This window comes from Spodoptera frugiperda, chromosome 13 (genome assembly GCF_023101765.2).
Source record: "Spodoptera frugiperda isolate SF20-4 chromosome 13, AGI-APGP_CSIRO_Sfru_2.0, whole genome shotgun sequence".
Taxonomy (NCBI): Eukaryota; Metazoa; Arthropoda; class Insecta; order Lepidoptera; family Noctuidae; genus Spodoptera; species Spodoptera frugiperda.
Window position 1 is genome coordinate 5702727 of NC_064224.1, and position 20415 is coordinate 5723141.

At 35.3% G+C, this 20415-nt stretch overlaps 1 protein-coding gene across 2 annotated transcripts; it reads right to left on the reverse strand.

The window, feature by feature from the left end:
• Positions 1-3573: 3573 nt before the first annotated feature.
• LOC118270777 (uncharacterized) lies at positions 3574-17955 on the reverse strand. Of its 2 annotated transcripts, none has more exons than XM_035586550.2 (4): positions 17789-17955; positions 16724-16930; positions 14242-14363; positions 3574-4878 (listed from the first exon to the last, which is right to left on the reverse strand). In XM_035586550.2, exons 1-4 carry the CDS (start codon positions 17928-17930, stop codon positions 4621-4623), a joined length of 729 nt encoding a protein of 242 aa, XP_035442443.1. In that variant the 5' UTR covers positions 17931-17955; the 3' UTR covers positions 3574-4620. The 2 variants fall into 2 exon arrangements, with proteins under 2 accessions (XP_035442443.1, XP_035442444.1); XM_035586551.2 differs by having other exon boundaries at positions 16720-16930.
• Positions 17956-20415: the final 2460 nt, after the last annotated feature.

Genomic DNA, 20415 nt, shown 5'->3' on the forward strand with positions numbered 1-20415 from the left:
ACGATTTGTGCAGTTTTGTTAGTTTTATCAATGAGGGTAATGTCTGATCTATTGTAATGAGCGGTCAGTGAGGATGGCTCCATCAAAGTATAATTTATGGGATGAGTTTTCAAGCACAGTTTTCGGCATTGTTGGTATTTAAAGGTGGGGACAAATTTGAATATATTTTGAGGCTATTTTTGATAATGATATTTGCTATTGGTCATGCCTGTGCTTAACAATATCATAATGCAACGTCGCCATCGTGTCTTCATTAGTACGCATGACCACGAATGATGTCTCCTGTATTTTGTTAGTGTAGTAATAGTTTCTTGGCGAGTTTTGGATTTCGGTTTTGATCCAGTTTATGATGCCAAAAGGGTATATGATAATACATCGACACAACTATCGCTACACAATATCCCTGTGTGGGTATTCCGTAGTAATGTGCATAAAAACGTTTGTCCATTACGCACACATTGGTATATACTATAAATTATTGTGTCGGTATATGAAAGAATTTCGTAAAAGATTTTATGAATAAAAACAAGGGTAGAGATAAAAATAATACTTAACAAACATTTAATAAATCGAACATCGAACGATCGAGCTACACAATTATACTTATACAAATATGTCTTAAGGAATCTTCTCGTCGTATATTTGTTATTGAATCTATTACAATATTTCGTAACGCTTATTAATTGCACGTTTGGCGTAATGGTTAACGCTTTGAAACATAAGACAGAGTGTCGCAGGATCGAACCCAGCACTCAACTACGAGTTCTTTTTGTAGTGTTTATCAAATATTTTTAAACAACATCTAATTCTAAATTTCTAATGATTCGATACTTGAGTATTAAATTTGTAATGTTTGTGGCGACCATGAAACTCTCGGGTCATTTTATTTAGCTCGTTTATAAAGTAACTACCCAATTCTTTAAATGTTTTCCAATTCACCCAACTTACAAAATAATTGCATTCTTAGTTGTCAATTTATGAGCATTTCATTTTCATTGTTTATTGCTACCATAATTCATGTGTAAAGCTCAAAATGTCTCAACACTTCACAAATTTGAAAAAGGCAGAACTAATTATTTTGCACGAACAAAAGATCTCATTTAGTGAAATAGAAAGGCGCTTAATGATATCGGTGAGTAAATAAGATAATTATTTTAACTATAATAAAATAATGTTATTATTTTTTGTTTTATAAAATACAAAAAATAATAACATAAAAATATAATGAATATTAATATTTGAATAATGAATACTTTTTTATTATTATTGATGAATTTATTATTAAGAATAAATAATTATTGCTTAATAAATTTAAACTTAATCTAATTTAATTTCTATGAGTTTAATTTATATTAATAAAAAATATACTAATAATAATATTTTCTTAAATATCCTTATAAATAATTTATTATTATCCTGTTCTAGCTTAAAGGATTTTTGTATTTTATTACTTTTTTTTTTAATCTTTATTTTATTTTATTTTTTGGGGTTTTTGTCCAACAAGGATATGTCAACCCCATCATACCTTATAACAATAATAAATTCATTTGTTATAAAAAAAAAACTTAACTGAATTATAAATAAAACTATAAATCTGCTCCTCACTGCTGAACAATTAACATTAATCTACACAATTTTTTTGCAGCTTTTGATTTAGGGTTTGCTAAAATGCTTTGAATCAAGCCTACATCCAGTCTATTTAAATTTTATTACTGTGAAGGTAAACTTATATATAATCATTTTGCATTATGTATTTTATACCTTACCCCACTATGTTGATTATAAAATATTGTAAAATTGTGTTTACTTGTAGTTATATTTTATTCCTATTGATAAGTAACTTTATAGTGTTTCGTGGTATTTTAAATATATATATTTTTTTTATAGTATAAGTCCATGCAGTTATTCGTGCGCAGATATGCGGAGACTAGTGATATTGAAAATTGCCAAGGTGGGCCGAAGCCGAAGGCAAATTCGTCAGCTCGCCACTACGGCATCATAGCCAGGCACAAGGCTGATCCCTTTTTCAACACGCACTACAGCAACATCACTCGATGTCTTCACGCAAACAATAAGGCCACGAACGCACAGGCAGGTGGCTTGCTTAGCGCCTAGTGTCTTGCGCGTCACCTAGCGAGTAGCCCAGTAAAACGAACGTTCTAAAATGAACGCGACCGGCTGCACTGCGCGCTTAGCGCCTAGCTAGTCACTTGGCGTGCATCCATGTAAACAAACGCATTTTAGAACGTTCGTTTTACTGGGCTACTCGCTAGGTGACGCGCTAGACACTAGGCGCTAAGCAAGCCACCTGCCTGTGCGTTCGCGGCCTAAGGAGGCACCTGCATTCTGGTTTAAGGTGCAGGAAGTCAGCCAAAAAGATATTACTGTCCACTATCCACCAGGAACAGCGATAAAATTTTGCCAAAAATTTTATAAATTTTGATTGGACTAATAATGTGGTTATATTTACCGATGTAAAAATTTCATTTCATGCTAGCAGCATAAACTTATGCGGTTAGAAATTGTCATAATTTCTTTCTATTCAACATGTTGATTCACTTCACTTCTCATTTTTAATAACTTATGTAACTGCTGTTCAACTTGTTTGAAGCATTATATTTACGCTCATCCTTAACCAACTTACAGTATGATTCGAAATGTTTTAATGTTAAAAACTTGTTTGTATTAATCGTAAGTGTAAGCGGAACGCTCCCGAAAAACGCCACAAATTGTTTATGTTTTTATAACTTTAATCGTTCTTATGTTTGTATTATTCATGCTATATTAAAATTCAGCATTAGATTACAACTATTATAACTTAAAATAAACATTGAATTCTTATTTTTTTTTAAATAATACACGTTTTTTACCATCACCTGTTTGCGAGGTTTGGGAGCGTTCCGCTTACACCCTGTATGCCCACTCAATATTGAATCTTATAGCAACCGCCTTAAAACACATAATGGAGATTTCTAATAACAAAAATTAAATCTCAACAAATAACAATATGTATTGGAAAAAAATGTTTTAATTAAATTTTTATAATAATTTTATTTTTTAATACTTTTTTTAATTTAAAATTTTAATATTAAAAAAAAATATGTAATGTTTCTTCTTATTTAATAATAAGTAATAAACAATATTAAAATTTAATTTATTATTACTTAATTAATAATAAACATTTTTTTTTTTGTAATAATCATTAATTAACAAAAAAATTTTTATGAAAACAATTAATAACATTTTTTATTTGATTTATATCCAATAATTATACTTTATTTCTATAAAAATAAATTATATGTAATAAAAATAGATATCGTTTTATTTACCGACTTAAATGCTTCTTTTATAGTCTGATTTTATTATACAGAAAACAAAAAAGAAACTTAACAAAGACAAACAACGAAATAAAATACATCTAAAAAATATGTTTTGCTGGTTTCGAACCCACATCGGCGTAGAGAGAGACGATTAGAGCAAGCTCGTTAAACCAGTCGTCCACGAGCACTTCTAGTTTAGTGAAAATGTTGAATCATAGCATCAATTGTAAATATTTTTTACCTTACCCATCTATTAACCCTAGAAAGATAGTCTGCGTAAAAATTACGCATGCGTTTGCGAAATATAGCTCTATCTTTCTTAATAGTGGGAATCCATAGATGTGCGTTTAGGACATCTCATTCGTCGCTGGGAGCTTCCATATGACGCAATTGTCAGTAAGGTAAGTATAACCGATTTTAAGATATAACGACCCCATGCGTTAAAATTACGCATGATTATCTTTTACGTGACTTTTATGATTTCGATTAGTATAATATTTTTTTATTTTTTTTGATGTTATTGTAATTGTATATCATTACTAACATTAACAGTTTATTTTATAGATATTGGTGCAACAATGGGAAGTAGTTATTTGGACGAAGACCGTATCCTGGCCAGTCTCATGCAAAGTGACGACGAGCTTCCCTGTGAGGATACCGATAGTGAAGTAGGTGACCATGAGAGTGAAGATGACGTGCAGAGCGACACAAAAGTAGCTTTTATAGATGACTTAGAAGTACACAGAAGAAAGTACTGAAGAACCTATAGAAAAAAAGGAATTTTACTGTACTTTTTGCCCTTCTAAAATAAGGCGAAGGGCAAATGCGTCTTGTAATGTGCCAAAACTGTTTGTAACTGATTTTTATAGAATTCTATGTTCCTATAATATGTATAGGATATTGTTATTGTTGATTATGTGAAAAAAAGGCTGATTATCATGGTTAAAAATAATTTATAGTAGTAAAAGTAAATGTTAAAAAGTTTATTTGATTTATGACTGCAGTTTATAAGTTTGGTTATTTTTTATTAAAAACATATTTATAAATATATTATCTGCAGTTTAAATTATTCTTATATATGTGTCAATAGATATAACATACAATTTTATTGAAATAAGTTAATAAACAATAACCTACAGCTAAATAAAACACATGCGTAAATTTTACGCATGAGTATCTTTTCCGTACTACACAATATGATTATCTTTCTAGGGTTAAATTATAAAAATACGTATACCGACACAAAAATTATAGTATATACCAATGTATGCGTAATGGACAAACGTTTTTATGCACATTACTACGGAATACCCACACAGGGATATTGTGCAGCGATAGTTGTGTCGATGTGTTGGTGTATACTAGTTAACGTTGCTTTGTGTATGTCGATTCCAAAATCCATTATATTAATAAAAAATGTTGAAAAAAAATCATGCTGATGATGAATCAATAATTTTGATTTGCTGTTGCTTGTACGGTTTAAAACTAAAAAAATTCTTGATATTTGACCATAAGTCAGTGAACTCACATTCTCCGTATGCCACAACACGATAATATCCTGAAAAAAAAAAACAAAAGTTACATCACCTAATGGTAAGCATAAGCAATCGGCGACGCCGAGGGACATCCGAAACACTAATGGAATTAAAAGTGCGTTGTAAAACTTTTGAGGCGAATTTAAGAATTGGCGATTCGGGCATTGGAGGGATTGGAGAGGGGAGTAATTTGGCCTTCGGTAACTCAGACCTCCGGAAAGCATTGCTTTATCATGAGTTTTCAGTGGGGCCGTGGCACCGCTCCGGCAATCCGGTCGAGTTGGTCCAATCTATATTAAAGTCATTTAGTCTGTTGCTAAGGGTTTTTTATTTTAATACATAAAGTGACTGAAGAAGAACGTTTGTAGCCACATACATACTGGTGCTCACTGCTAGCATGATACGGCATGACATGACGAAGGATTTTATTACTAACTAGCTTCCGCCCGCGACTCCGTCCGCGTGGATGTCGGTCTTCGCATGGATCTTTTATTTCTCCATTTTGAGTAACTCTGACAGTGACATCTTATAAATATCTATTGGACGCAAATACGGCTAGACCTATAATAATTAAGAAGATTTCTCTATTGAGTTACTGCTGTTGATCTCGCGTTCTGTAGTATAAAACTAAAAATTAAGATTTTTTTCTACGTATTTTTCCAGGATTAAAGGTATCCTATTTTATGCCCAAAAAATAAGGTATTACTATACCAAGTTTCATCGAAATCGAACTGTTAGTTTTCACGTGATGCCTGAACATACAGACAGACAGACAGACAGACAAAAAAATCACATACTTGGATTTGGTATCGATCCAGTAACACCCCTTGCTATTTATTTTTTAAATATTTTCAATGTACAGAATGAAAGAATGAATTAATGAGAGTGTTATAAACGTAAGAGTAGACAAATATAATTAGAAAGCTCCAAACTGCTAAGTTATCGGGAGTTATACGTGTAATTGTGAGTCAACCATGAGAGATAGACATTTGCTGTCGTGGAATATTTTTTAAACAATTTTAAGGAGAACATTTCCGTCATACATGATTTCTGTGTAGCTTTAACCATTAAGGCTGCACACGCGAAGGAAGCTTAAAAAATGGAGTAAGTTCTCCTGTTTTCCCAACATTTCCCTTCACTGCTTTGCTCCTATTGATCGTAGCGTGATGAAAAGTATACTATAACCTGCCCAGGAGTGTGAAGAACAATTGTACCAAGTTTCGTTGAAATCTGTCGAGTGGTTTTTGTTTCTATAAAGAACATACAGACAGACAGACAGACAAAAAATTTTCTGATTGCATTTTTGGCGTCCGTATCGATCACTAATCACCTGCTGATAGTTATTTTGGAAATATATTTAATGTACAGAATTGACCTCTCTACAGATTTATTATAAGTATAGCTTTTGCCCGCGACTTCGTTCGCGTGGAATAGTGACTTCCGGCAAATTTTTGGTTTTAACCACATAGTTCCCGATCTCGCGGGATCTCTTCAAAAATGAGATGTGGAAGATATTCCAGGGAACTCTTCAAAAATCAACATAATGAGCTCTGCGTTTGAATTTAATAGATGTATACTCACTTAGGGCATTGAAAAAATAGTTTAAAAACGGACTTAAACTAACTTAAAACTAAAGAAAGCTACGTTAATTTATAACAATTAAAAAAGAAACTATATTACAACCTATCCTCTATGCTATAATAACCAAGCTTAAACTAAATAATTTAAAAGAAACGACTTAAATCTAATCTAATTAAAAAAAAAATTAGACTTACAATTTTATTAAAAAAACTAACTACAGTAACTACTAATAATCGATATCAAACTAAACCTACGTTAAATAGTTTAACCAAAAAACCAGGAAAACCCAACAAATAAACTTATTAATTGACAAATACAACGAAACCAATTTAGAATATACGAAACAGCAGGACCACTACAGACAAATAATCATACGACTGATAATACACTTTTTCTACGATAGTACCGAAGCGCTCGGCCGATACCCAACGTCGTGTAACGATCGACATAGAATTATTTATAAATAATTTATTTCTTATTTGATTTTTTTGGTTTTTGAAATAAAAATATATCTATGTCCTTTCTAAGGTTCTAAACTATATCTGTACCAAATTTCAACCAAATCCGTCAAATAGTTGAGATTAATGGTATAAGCATAGAATAGTGTTCGACGTGATTCTTTAATTTGACATAACTTTTTTATTTATGAACCGATTGACATGAAACAAACACTAAATGTAAATTGAAGCATACCACAATATATTCGTGAAAACCGCATCCAACTCGGATCAGCCGTTTCTGAGATTAGCGCGCATAGACACACAGATAAACAGACAAACAGATAAACAGACAAACAGACAAACAGACAAAAAAAAGTTAATTACATTTTTGGGTTCGACATCGACATAACAATAACCCCTGCTATTTTTTTTATTTTTATTTTCAATGTACAGACAGCACTTTTCTACGATTTTATTATATGTATAGATCAAGAAATTTTGAATCTTATGTCAATGAATTTAGAGTTCATGTTCTTTATTTCGATGTGTCGAGGAGTTTAGGTCATGGCATACAGTAATGCCACGGCCAAGCCACGGCATTTTTACGTTGAAAAACCCAACATCGAGTTGATAACGTGCGGACCCGTGCGTACAGCCTTTTCGTATTGACGTTATGAAATATATCAATGGCATAAGATTTAATTATAAATACCAACATTTGATGAAAATTGTTATAATATTATTATTGTTTCGTCTTAAACGAATTAACAGGCTTTATACCACGGTATCCAGTCAATATAATACAACACATTAAAGTGACGTAAAGATATTATATTCTATATGGCTCATTAAACTTTTTCAAAAATGTTTGTATTAAAAATTGTCTCAACACATAATATTATAAATTGTACACACATACACACATCCAATACTTTTGATTTAACAATTGCATATCTACACAGAACCATAGACATACTTTCACACAAAAATGCACAATTGTAAATGTACTCAAAATACACTGGAACTCACCTCGACACTGTAATCACTGCCTCATATACAAAACAAGTGTTAAAAAATACTACATCATCTGATTTACAATTCACTAGTGTGTAATGTTTTGCACTGCGCTGGGCTTCCCTTTGACTGTCATAATAACCTACTTATCTTTTTAATGTTAAACTTATTTTTTGTTATAAACCGAGCATATTATGCAGATGTAATTAATATGGAACGGAAATTCAGATTATTGCTTCACATATACCATGGATAGTACACATACTATAACGCAGGAAATAGATGAAGTGGCTATAGCGCAGTCGAAAGAGTATCAGCTTGATCACTTTTTAAAGCACTTTTATGTAGGCAAATCAGATCTCACAATTATATCACAGAACATTAGAAGCCTATATAGTAATTTGGACGACTTACTGGTCACTCTCAGTCAGTTTAAGTACAGTGTAGACCTATTGATCTTAAATGAATGTAGACTCGACGTAAATAAACCAACCCCTGAAATTAGAAACTATAATTGTTATACCACAAGTAATCATATCAAACAGTGCGACGGCGTAGCAGTATATATCAAATGTGAGCACATGGTTAGGGTTAAAGAAATAATATTAACTCACGCATCGTGCTTGCAAATAAAAATGCCTAATCTTGTTGTCCTTGCTATTTATCGATCCCCCTCAACTAACAATGCTGAAAATTTTATTAACTCACTTAATAATCATTTAAACTCCCTTAAATCATCTAAATATATAAAACTCAAAGGTGACTGACTGACTGACATAGTGATCTATCAACGCACAGCTGAAACCACTGGACGGATCGGGCTGAAATTTGGCATGCAGGTAGATGTTATGTCGTAGGCATCCGCTAAGAAAGGATTTTGATCAATTCTACCCCCAAGGGGATAAAATAGGGGATGAAAGTTTGTATGAAACTTTGTCAATTTTAAACCAATCGGACTGAGACTTTGCATGCATAAAGCTACTATGGCGTAGGCAATCCTTAAGAAAGGATTTTGATAAATTTCATCCCTAAGGGGATAAAATAGGGGATGAAAGTTTGTATACATCTTCTTAGATTTTATGAAGAAGTCCTGATGACGAATCAGAATTTTATGATGACGTTCGCTTAAATACGATTTTGATTAATTCAACCCCCATTCAACCCCCACGGGTGATAAAATAAGGGATGATGAAGGATGTAAAATGTATTAGTTTGAACCTATCAGTACGTAATGGAACGAACAAAATAATGTTTACAAATGATTTGACAAAATAATTTAAGCCTTTGGGAAATACCAGCAAAAACCCCAAGCAAGGCCGCGAGACGTAACAAAATTGCATTAGAAACATTATTTCCTACTTTATCCAAATCAAATATTTTTCCTTATCTGTTTGACAAATCGACAGGACATAAATATATATCTTTACTTAATAGGTATTATAAATCTAAAGAGGTTGTTACTTGATATGAATGCGCTAATGATCGAAACTATAAGTTTGAATTGGATTCACTTTTTTACACACGCTAAACAAAAGTAAAGCCGCAAAAACCATACCTAATTAATAATAATACTTCTTAACGCGAGCGAAGCCGCGGGCAAAAGCTAGTATAAAAATATAATAATAACTGGGGATATAAATATTAATATTAGGTATAAATCTACAGAAAAAACTAATGAGCGCACAAACAGATTAGGCTATTTGAATAATATGCTTGCAATGCATGGTTTGCTTCCGGGACATTCTTTACCAACTAGAGGCGAGAACTGTCTAGACCACTTTGTTTTAAAACTAAACAAAGCTAAAAACACTGCCTCTGTTGCTGTTTTGAATACTACTATCACGGATCACTGTATGATTTTTCTTAAATTATCAAATTTAGTAAATTCATTCAAATGTTCGAAAACTAAGACATTTATTAATTTTGAAAAAGCTATGACACTTAAATCTTAGTAATATCACTGAACTATATTTAATCGATGATCCAATTAAAATATCTACTCAATTGATTGACATACTTCAAAAATGCCTTAAACAGAACGCTATTACCACCCTAGTCCCGAAAAATAATCGCATAATTAAGCCTTGGATAACACCGGGTATTTTACGATGTATCCAAAACAGAAATAATATGCAGAGACAACTACGATCTGATCCTCAAAATAATATATTACATAATAATATATCCGAAGATATCGTAACTATTGCAACAGTTTAATTAAAAAACTCAGAAGAAAATATGATAAGGAACAACTACTAAAGGCAAACAAGAATCCGAAACATATATGGAACACTATTAACCTTATAACTCATCGCAAACCAAAGAAAAGTTTTAACCTTGAACTATTACATATAAAAACTACCCCTCATGATTCAGTAGACTACATGAATGATTATTTTTCGAACATTGGTAAAACTTTGGCTGAAGATATTACTGCCTCAGATAGATCGCAACAACACAATTATTCTGATCATACATTAAGATCACGAGCTTCTTCCTTCGTGCTTTATGATACAGATCCAAGAGAGGTTTATAATGTGCTAATGGGTCTTGGGTCTGATAGCGCTCCGGGTTGGGATGGTATTACAACAAAAATTTTAAAAACTGTCCAAGAGTTAGTGGTCCCCCTAATTTCACATCTTGCAAATTCATGTTTTAGCCAAGGCAAATTTCCACCAGCCCTTAAGCAAGCCATAATTACTCCAGTGTACAAGGGTGGAGACAGAGATGACGTTAGTAACTACAGACCTATTTCTGTTTTGCCTGCAATATCTAAAATAATTGAAAAGCTAATTAATAAAAGACTTACTAGCTACACTAACAAGTTCAACATTATTTCACAAGCTCAATATGGGTTTAAGACGCTATTATTAACCAAGTAGATTCAGGTAATAAATGTCTCACTGTCTTTCTTGACTTGAAAAAAGCTTTCGATACCGTCTCTGTCCCCATTCTTGTACGCAGTCTGGAAGATATTGGCATAAGAGGAACACCACTAGCATTACTCACAGATTATTTAAGTGATCGAAAGCAAAGGGTTAGGGTAGGAGAGTTTATTAGTAGGGAGACTAACGTGACCTACGGAGTTCCGCAGGGCAGCGTGCTTGGCCCAACTTTCTTTTTGATATACATGAATCATCTCTGCGGTATGTTGCTAGAAAATGGTCGCGTTTTCTCATATGCAGATGATACAGCTGTTGCTTTCTCTGGGGATACGTGGGAGGCTGTTCATCAAACTGCTGAAAAAGGCTTAATGGAAATTGTTAACTGGCTGAATATACATCTATTAACACTAAATATTTCAAAAACAAAATATATTGCATTTTCGAAATATAAGAACAATCAACCCGGTGCTAACTTCACTCTTAAAATTCACACTGGTGATAATATAACTAATACAAATTGTTCATGCCAAAATATTGAAAACGTAAGTTATATAAAATACCTAGGAATTATTGTGGATCAGCGGCTATCCTGGCACAACCATATAGATATGGTCCTAGCACGCACGAGGAAGCTCATTTGGATTTTCAAAAACTTAAGATATGTGACAACTAAAAAAATGTTAACACAAATATATTTATCTCTGGCTCAATCAATTCTGACCTACTGCGTCCCAGTCTGGGGAGGTGCAATAAAAACTAAGTTTCTTGAGCTAGAGCGAGCACACCGATATCTTATTAAGGTCATGTATTGTAAACCCTACAGATTCCCAACCAATGAATTATATTCCATACTTATATACTTCTTGCTACCTTAAAGCTACATAAAACTCTGCCTTATGACCCACGCTCTCTAGAAAAAAGGCGAAAACTCCAAGTTGCGCCAACTAAATTTGTTAAAACAAAATATGCGAGGAGACAGTTAGATTCAAGTTCCGCTGCGCTGTATAATAAAATAAATGAAATATTTAACATATATCCCAAGAGTACTAAAGATTGCAAACAGGCACTTGTTCAATGGCTAAAACTGAAGACCTATGATGACATTGAAACATTGCTGCAATCATAGTCATTACGAACTGTAAAATGTTAAAGCGTATACACGCACACACACCCCTACTCTCACACGCACACCCACACCCTTACTCACACACGCACACCCACGCCCCTACTCACACACGCACACCCACACCTCTACTCACTCACGCACACCCACACCCCTGCTCACACACACACACGCACACCCACACTCACACCCACACTCACACCCACACAGACACTCTCTCTCACACACACACACAGACACTCACACACTCTTTTCTTTTCTTTTAAGTTTTATTTTATTTTGTTTAAATTTTTGATACTCAAGTTCATTTATTAGGTATTGTTTTTCTTCTAGCACAGGTGTATCGTTTACTTAAAAGGAGGTCTCTATGTTATTATTGTTCTGTAATAATTATACAAGTTTCTGCAATAAACATTTTTTTTTATCTCAAATTTTATCAGCTATCACCCATAGACTTTTTAATCGATGTTGATCTATTTTAGGAGCTAATGTGTAATGAGCAGAGTTCAATAGGTCCTCATAACAAAATTGATAAACACCCAGTTAGGTTGTATAATATCCGGCTCTATGGTTACAAATATACCTAGTCAAAGGACTTATTGCTATATAGCAGTTATAAGTCTTGAGGCAAACCAAATTGACATTGAGAAGTCTATTATGAAAATCTGGGAATTAGAAGAGGCCTAAAACTTATAATGAGTGCCCTTCGCGTTAATTTTAGTTAACAAATTCCGATTTACACAAGCTTTTGAGATGCAAACACTTATGAAAATCACTTTGCCACTCACACCTACAAAGAAATCTCTGGTAGATTTTGTGTAAAACTGTCTTAAAGACAGCCCCAACTGTCTGGGAGACACATATAAGTTTCGGGGGTATTTTACTGGCTAATACTGTAGTTCTATCCTTGTCTCCGTTTTTTGATAAAGATAAATTAATTCGAGTCTGTCATCGCATATATGTGTTCGCGTGAAAATTTGAAAGAAAGCACTCAATACTTCTACACGCCGCACATAAATTAACAAAAGTATATTTTAGTAAAGTCAAAGTCAAAGCATTAAAACAGTCAAATTGAATTGTCCGTCAGTCTGTCCGTCAGTGAAGCTAGGCGCTCGTTCCAAAGTGTTGCTTCGAATGGAGAAGAACGAGCAAGAAACTCCATCGTTACTACATACATACATACATACATATCGTCACGCCTTTAATCCCCGAAGGGGTAGGTAGAGTTGCACATTATGGCACGTAATGCCACTGAGTACACCCACTTTTGACAATTTATGTTGTAAGTCCCATGTAATAGGTGGTGAGCCTATTACCATACACCGGGCACACACAAAGTTAAAAATACTAAGTACTACTACTAGTTACTGGAGAGATAATAAAATTGTTGCTGCAGTAACACTCTTTTGAGGTTGTGTTTAAATGTAAGTTTTGTTCTTAGGCCTATTCACGGCTGTGGGAGATCATTCCAACAGCGCATCGCGGCAAATTTAAAACTACCCCTGAAAACCGCAGTCCTATGCCGCGGTATCTTTAGTGGGTCAACCTCAGAACGGAGACCGGACTCATACCGAGTTAGACGCCAAGTGAGTTTTTCATACAAGTACTCCGGCTTGCTGGTTGTTACAATGCTGAACATTAGACTTGTCAGATGCGACCTACGCCTAGCAGCCATCTTTAAAATGTTGCGGTGTTACCATGATGTCTAAGCAGTATCTGCACACAAAAACGAACACAGGCATTCTAGATTCGCTGTACTAACCTATCAGTTCTCGCTAGTAGGCAAGGCCCATAGACTGTGTCACAATAGTTAAATTTAGACAGGATCAGGCAGTCGACTAGTTGCTTCCTTAAAAGAATGTTTAAAAAATTGCGTATGCTGTATTCAGCCGGTAAAAACAATTCCTTGGTACAATTTTTACATGAGCTTCAAAATGCAGCTCTCGATCCAGGGTCAAACCTAAACTGCAAGCTCGCTCTACTCGTTCAATTTTCTCTTCCTAAATTATAGGTATAATTTACTGGATCAGCGGAGATCAGAGATATGGCTACAACTTGCTTCCTCGTACCTTAGCACCATAAACTTTGATTTCAGTGGGTTCAAAACCACGGAGCTATTGTCAGACCATGTTACTACTCGCCCCTGAACTGTACATAACCGTACAGTTGGATGTCATCTGCGTACATGAGGTACTCACAGTTTAGAAAGAATCCGTCATTGTTAGCGCTGTAGAGGATGCCCCCCTCCTCCGGACACCCGAATCCCCTACGGGTGTGCCGAGGACATGGTAGATCCATCCTCTAACTAAATACAAACACTTACGTTTTATTAAAAATACTCACGGTATCCGACCCTGCAGTTTTCCAAATAGGCATCGCAGTAGCTTTCGACAGCTGTATATCGATCTTCGTCTGCTTTATATGCGCTCTTGAAATTATATACACACACGGGTGTAGGCGCTTCACTGAAAATAAACATATTTATCTTACTAATCCATCCATTCATGTATATGTTACAGTCATAGTGATTAAATAGCTATTATACGTAATCACTGATGTTATTATACAGGGTGACTTTGAATTCCACGTATTCCTCTCGGGAAGTGATAATACAACTAATTTCCTACAAAATTAGCCCTGAGGTCTCTGGTCCGATAGTTTCTAGTTTCTGAGATTTTCAACATTTTTGGTTTTGGTGAAAAAATCCCGAATCGACTACAAAAACATCAATAAATAAAAAAAAATACTGGTTTGATTTAAGTTGTTTTAGTTTTCATCAGTTAATCATTAATCAATTATTATTAACTAGCGACTTCCGCGCGGTTTCACCCGCTCTACTTGGCTCCTATTGATCATAGCGTGATGTTTTATAGCCTATAGCCTTCCTCGATAAATGCACTATCCAACACAAAAAGAATTTTTCAAATTGGACCAGTATGCCCGGAGATTAGCGCGTTCAAACAAACAAACAAACAAACTCTTCAGCTTTATAATATTAGTATAGATAATAATAATGGCAGAAATATCATTCGTTTTAAAACAGCAAGTAAATACTTATCAAATTTTGTTTTCTATCAGTAATTTGTTCAATAATAAACTGGATTTATTCCAAAAAAAAATGTATGACACTAAGCGTACAAACTATTAGTATTAGTACAAAAATTCCTTGGTTTATTAGCTACCCAGAAACATTAAATTATTTACAAAACAGTGCGCTATCGAACTATAGTGCGGCAATGGTTGAATGCCTCGGTTCTCAGGCGTTGGATTGGCAGGGGGGTCCAACTCCATGGCATGCACGGTGTCCAGAATCTAACGCTGGTTGGTTTTTACATGAAGACCTATATTTATACAGACGGAATGGGCCGTGAATCAAAATTCTTCTCCGAAACATATTTGAAGATATTGAAGAAATAAGACAGTCCAAGAATCACCGTCATAGAGATAAGGAAGCGTGTTCAGGTATGTATTCGTCGTAGGGAAGGTCACTTCGAACAAAATTTTGCAAATAAAGATGTTTTTAAAATTGCCCTTTTCTCTTCACACTCTACTTGTCATCAATTCATTAATTTGTTTTTGAGAATTTTGTAAATAATTTAATATTTCTGGGTAGCGAATAATTTCCTGAATGTGCATTCTAAACGTCTTTTGCGCAGACCTGCATGTAAGTTAGTAGGTTTTGAGCGGTCATTTATATTGTATATTAGTGGGTATTGGAGTGGGTTTCAGCCTCGTTCCTCGATCTTACGGCTGAAGTGCATTCATGGTCCCACCACGAAGGTGATGAGATCTTGTTTCGAGCACTGTTTTTCAGTGGGAAACAGGAATCTGCGCGGGAGGTGATGGCTTTTATGAAACCTTCATAGCAGGTTTTGGCATGGTGGTGATCAGAAGGATCCGATAAATTTGAATTTAAATTTACAGCAGTTACTGCGCTTATTCCGGCTGCTAGAGTAACCAGGACTAGGGTTAGATGTGCGCGACAGCGAGTTAGCTAATCTATTTTAAGCTGAATAACATTGACATGTTATTGGGAGCAGAAGTATATGTATAGTCAGGTTATTCGGCACGGGTTAAACTTAAACGGGAAAAACATAAACGGCACACTCTTAGCGCAAAATACAGCCTTGTCTGGGATGATGGGTATTGCCTGGGATGGTTGACGTAGATTCTAAAACTGATACTTATATTACAGTTAAGCATTCCAGGTTTCAAAAACATATGTTAAGAAAGTCCTATTTGCCAGAAATTTTATAAAATTGCAATAGGTGTACATTATGTGTTTTAAGATTGTAAACCGTAATTTAGAAGCATTTTATTGTATTTTGTTATTGGTTTTTAAAATGTAGGTATGTAACTGATGTTAGGGATTGTTTATACATATTTATATTGGTTGTTTGTTATTGTAGGTATATATATCGAAACCGTCAAGGACGTATTACGTTGTAATCAAGGATATGCCACATATGGCATGGTGTGCGGTACATTGTTTTAAAGACATTTAGTAAATTTGTCCGTGGTTTGTTCGGAGCAGTAATGGAGTCATAGCGCGATCAACATTTGTAATAAAATTATAATTATTATTCCAGTTGTCATGGTGCTCGATAGATGGAGTGGGAATCGAGATAGATCGCGCTATGGTTTCATTACCTCAAATTAGTTAGGTTCGGCATCAATCTGACTAGCGGGAAAGTGAAGAAATCTATACATAGTAAATAAATAGTGAGTGCAAGTAATAGTGGTGTTTGTGTTTCTTTACATCCCTCTGGAGCCGACCCTCTTAGTTTTAGTAAATAACAAGAAAATAGTTTATGAACTTACATACTTGCTACGCATCTGATATATTGATCAATACACTTATCGTACGCTTCTGTGCGATTTGACAAATGGTCTTGAAAATTCACATAATGGAAACTTTGAGGAGTGTAGCGTCCATAATCCAACAACAGAGGATCTTCTAAATATTTCTTATACATAATATTCCGTTCCGTTTGATTTTCTGTTGAAGATCTCCTAGTTTCTGATTTGGAATCTACAATGATAAATAGATCATAGATAGAATTAATTAGATCACATCTCTTTAATTCTGAAGCGCAGAGTGAACAGCAAAAATAAATATAACCATGGGCCAGTTTACACCAAGACGCAACACGACGATACTGGAAGAAGCCAGTTATGACATTTGCTGCACTCCGAGACATATTGCGAAGAAGCGCATTGTAAAGACCGTAACACCACATGGCCAAGGTTTTTTTGCAGAGAAAAGTCATCGAGACGCGCGCGGAACGCAACACGCCGCTAGCGACGCACCAACAAACACACATGGCAAATTTCAGTTCTCTACTGCCAGTAGTTTCGGCTGTGCGTTGTCTGCCAGTCACTCAGTAACGGAAGAGTAAAGCGTAATTCATGTATACCTTTCGTGTTATTGTGAGTCAACCATAAAAGATAGATATTTGCTGTCGTGGAATATTTTTAAACAATTTTAAGGAGAACATTTCCGTCATAGAAGCGGTAAACTCAGAACTCACTCATTGAATCTTAGTTAGCATGATTGCTTCGCAGAAGGAGGAGACGGCGTTCCATTCCCCTTTTCCCCGCACCATAGCTTGAACCACAATCGGACGCCGGAGGTCACCGTCGCCGATCACATCCTTAAAGACAAAGCGGTGATCCGTTCATGCAGGGCACACCGCCACCCTATGTTCCACAGTGTCCTCCGGTAAGCACCTATGTCAGGCGATAGGTGAGGACGCCGTGACGTCTCTCAAGCCACTCCTCAAAGAGGAGACTTACCGCTGCTATAGCACAGCCCTCGATTGCGAGAGTCGTCGTTTCCATTCCTAAGGTAGTCATTATTTTTTTAATAATAAAATAACTAAGTACTTACCGTCTTCATCTGTTTTGTCGACCTCTCTTTTCAGTCTTTTTATATTCCTACAGTTAATTTCTACCATGAACAGTAATACGAGTAAAATACAAACTGCTAATTTAAAACGAAACACAATCCTAACTTTTTTATGATCAGACATGTTGCGTTTTACATGCAATCTTGAGTTTCAATGTGCATTAAAACGAAGATCGAGCCTTTTAAACTTTGACTGCAAAAATCAATTAAAATCTGTTAATCTAATCAGTTAATGTCTTTACTGATTATTAGTGATAACTGTAATAATGTTGATAACGCCGATTAGTTTTTTAGATCTCATTAAAACAAGCTATGATCTACCATCTATTAAAATAGGTACACTACTTGTAAGTGCCACCAATCAAACAGGAAAAATGGGGAATGTTTTATTTTGTAATATTATTATTTTTAACAATGTTTCATAAAATAGCGGTTTAGTTTTTCTAGTAATGTATCCCGTAAGTCGACGTCCAAATGGCACCAGATGATCGCCAAGGTTCCACCTGTTATCGAGCATCGAGGTCAGTGGCGGGGAGGCGGGGAGTGTATGTCCGACACAAACCAAAAACGAGATGTTTTTATAACGAAAGAAAGAAAGAAAATCTGTATTTAAAGCGGTTCTTTATAAATAAAAGCGTAATAATAAAACGGTGAAACAAACCCCAACACGTAACAGTCACCACGGCCATGGTGTGTTACCACCTGATTGTAGACTATTGAGAAGTTCCTTAGTACCACGGGACCCATTCCTACATCTATTTTGAGAGGGAGAGTCTTCAATATGCTTATTAAGTCTTTCTCTCATAATTGATGTAAGAAGTTTATAAATATTATATAGTAATGATAATAATAGATTATTTTTTTTTTTTTTTCATTTATTTCTTTTACTTGGTTGTTACATTTTTAAATATTAAATTAAAAAAATAAATAAAACATTTAAAAATATAAAAAGCAGTAGCCCACCAGTAACGGGATAAATCCAAGCTACCGGTGGTCAGGGCTCAAGAGAGAGGAATTTCCGGACAATACGCGCCGTGTCCAGAAGTACTGCCTTCTGCATCAGGCTCTTGATCCAACCATCTAACGTTAGCCTACTCAGGTGTTGGTCGAGGCTTTTGGCTATAAGGCCATTGGCAGATACGACTATCGGCACAATGATTGCTGAATCTACATCCCACATGTCGACAACCTCATGAGCTAAATCAAGATATTTACTGGCTTTATCTTTTTCAGCTTTCACAAGATTCTCGTCATGTGGGATTGTTATATCAATTATCATTGTGCGACGGCTTGGTCGATCTATCACCACAATGTCAGGTTTGTTAGCAACAATTGTCCTGTCTGTGATGATAGTTCGATCCCAATACAGTGTGACATCTCCATTTTCAAGAACTGGGTCAGGCAGATACTTATAATACGGCACTTCAGATTCAACAAGTTTGTATTTTAAAGCAAGTTGTTGATGAATAATCCTGGCTACAAGATTGTGTCTGTGCAAGTACTCTCCGTTAGCTAAATGAGAACAACCCGAAATTATATGTCGAATGGATTCCCCTGGGCGATGACATGCCCGACAAATGTCAGCCGTTCCATCCTTTATAATATACTTTCGGTAGTTGTTCGTCAACATAACTTCGTCCATAATTGCACAGACAAAACCTTCCGTTTCTCCAAATAAGTTACCAAAACGTAGCCAGGATACGGACGCTAAGAAATCTGTATCTGGCCCATGTAAGGCCCGATAGTAGCGTCCGTGCAACTCCTTACTTTGCCATACATTCTTGCGATCCTTAGTGCTTAGTATTATAGGTTCTCTCCAGTCCTTATTAGCCAAGGAGAGCGGAGTAAGTCCTTTGTCCACTGAGACAACATCTCGATGCATCCCCACCTCCATTTTGAAAAAATATTTTCGGAGACTGCACACTTCACTATTGTGTAGGGTTTTGGCATTTAAAAAGCCTCGCCCCCCACATTTACGTGGTATGTACAGTCTCATTACTGATGATCGTGGGTGATGCATCCGATGCTCAGTCAACAATGAACGGACTTTTCTGTCCAGGGCGTCCAGTTCCGTTTGAGTCCACTTGAGTATGCCAAAAGAGTACATCAGTACTGGCATGACCCAACCGTTGTAAGCGCGCACCTTGTTACCACCTGATAAAAGACTATTGAGAACTTTCTTCAGGCGGCCAAAGAAGCGCTCCCGCAACGATTGCTTCATGACAGCTACATCAATGCCTAACGCTTCTGACATACCCAAGTATTTATAGGTTTCGGTTGAAGAGAGAAGTCTAAAGTTTGTGGTATCAGAGTTTCGTGTTTCATCTGATTCCACAATTTCCCCCCTCTTTACATGCATGATTGCACATTTGTCCACACCAAATTCCATCCTAATGGCATTACTGAACGTTTCAGTGACATTTAGTAATTTCATTAGATGCGAGTTGTTTGGAGCAAATAGCTTTAAATCATCCATGTAAAGTAGGTGGGATATAATTTCTCCCCCTCTTCTCAACCTGTAACCTAACCCGGAATCCTCAAGCAAAGTGCTAAGAGGATTCAGAGCTAAGCAAAACCATAATGGACTCAAACTATCACCCTGGAATATA

Excerpts from the sequence above, each read along its gene's own strand:
- LOC118270777 (XM_035586550.2), bottom strand. The coding sequence starts at position 17,930 with ATGTCTGATCATAAAAAAGTTAGGATTGTGTTTCGTTTTAAATTAGCA. Across the intron at positions 16,931-17,788 it reads CGACAAAACAGATGAAGACG|ATTCCAAATCAGAAACTAGG; the intron begins GTAAGTACTTAG and ends TTATCATTGTAG. Across the intron at positions 14,364-16,723 it reads ATATATCAGATGCGTAGCAA|TGAAGCGCCTACACCCGTGT; the intron begins GTATGTAAGTTC and ends GTTTATTTTCAG.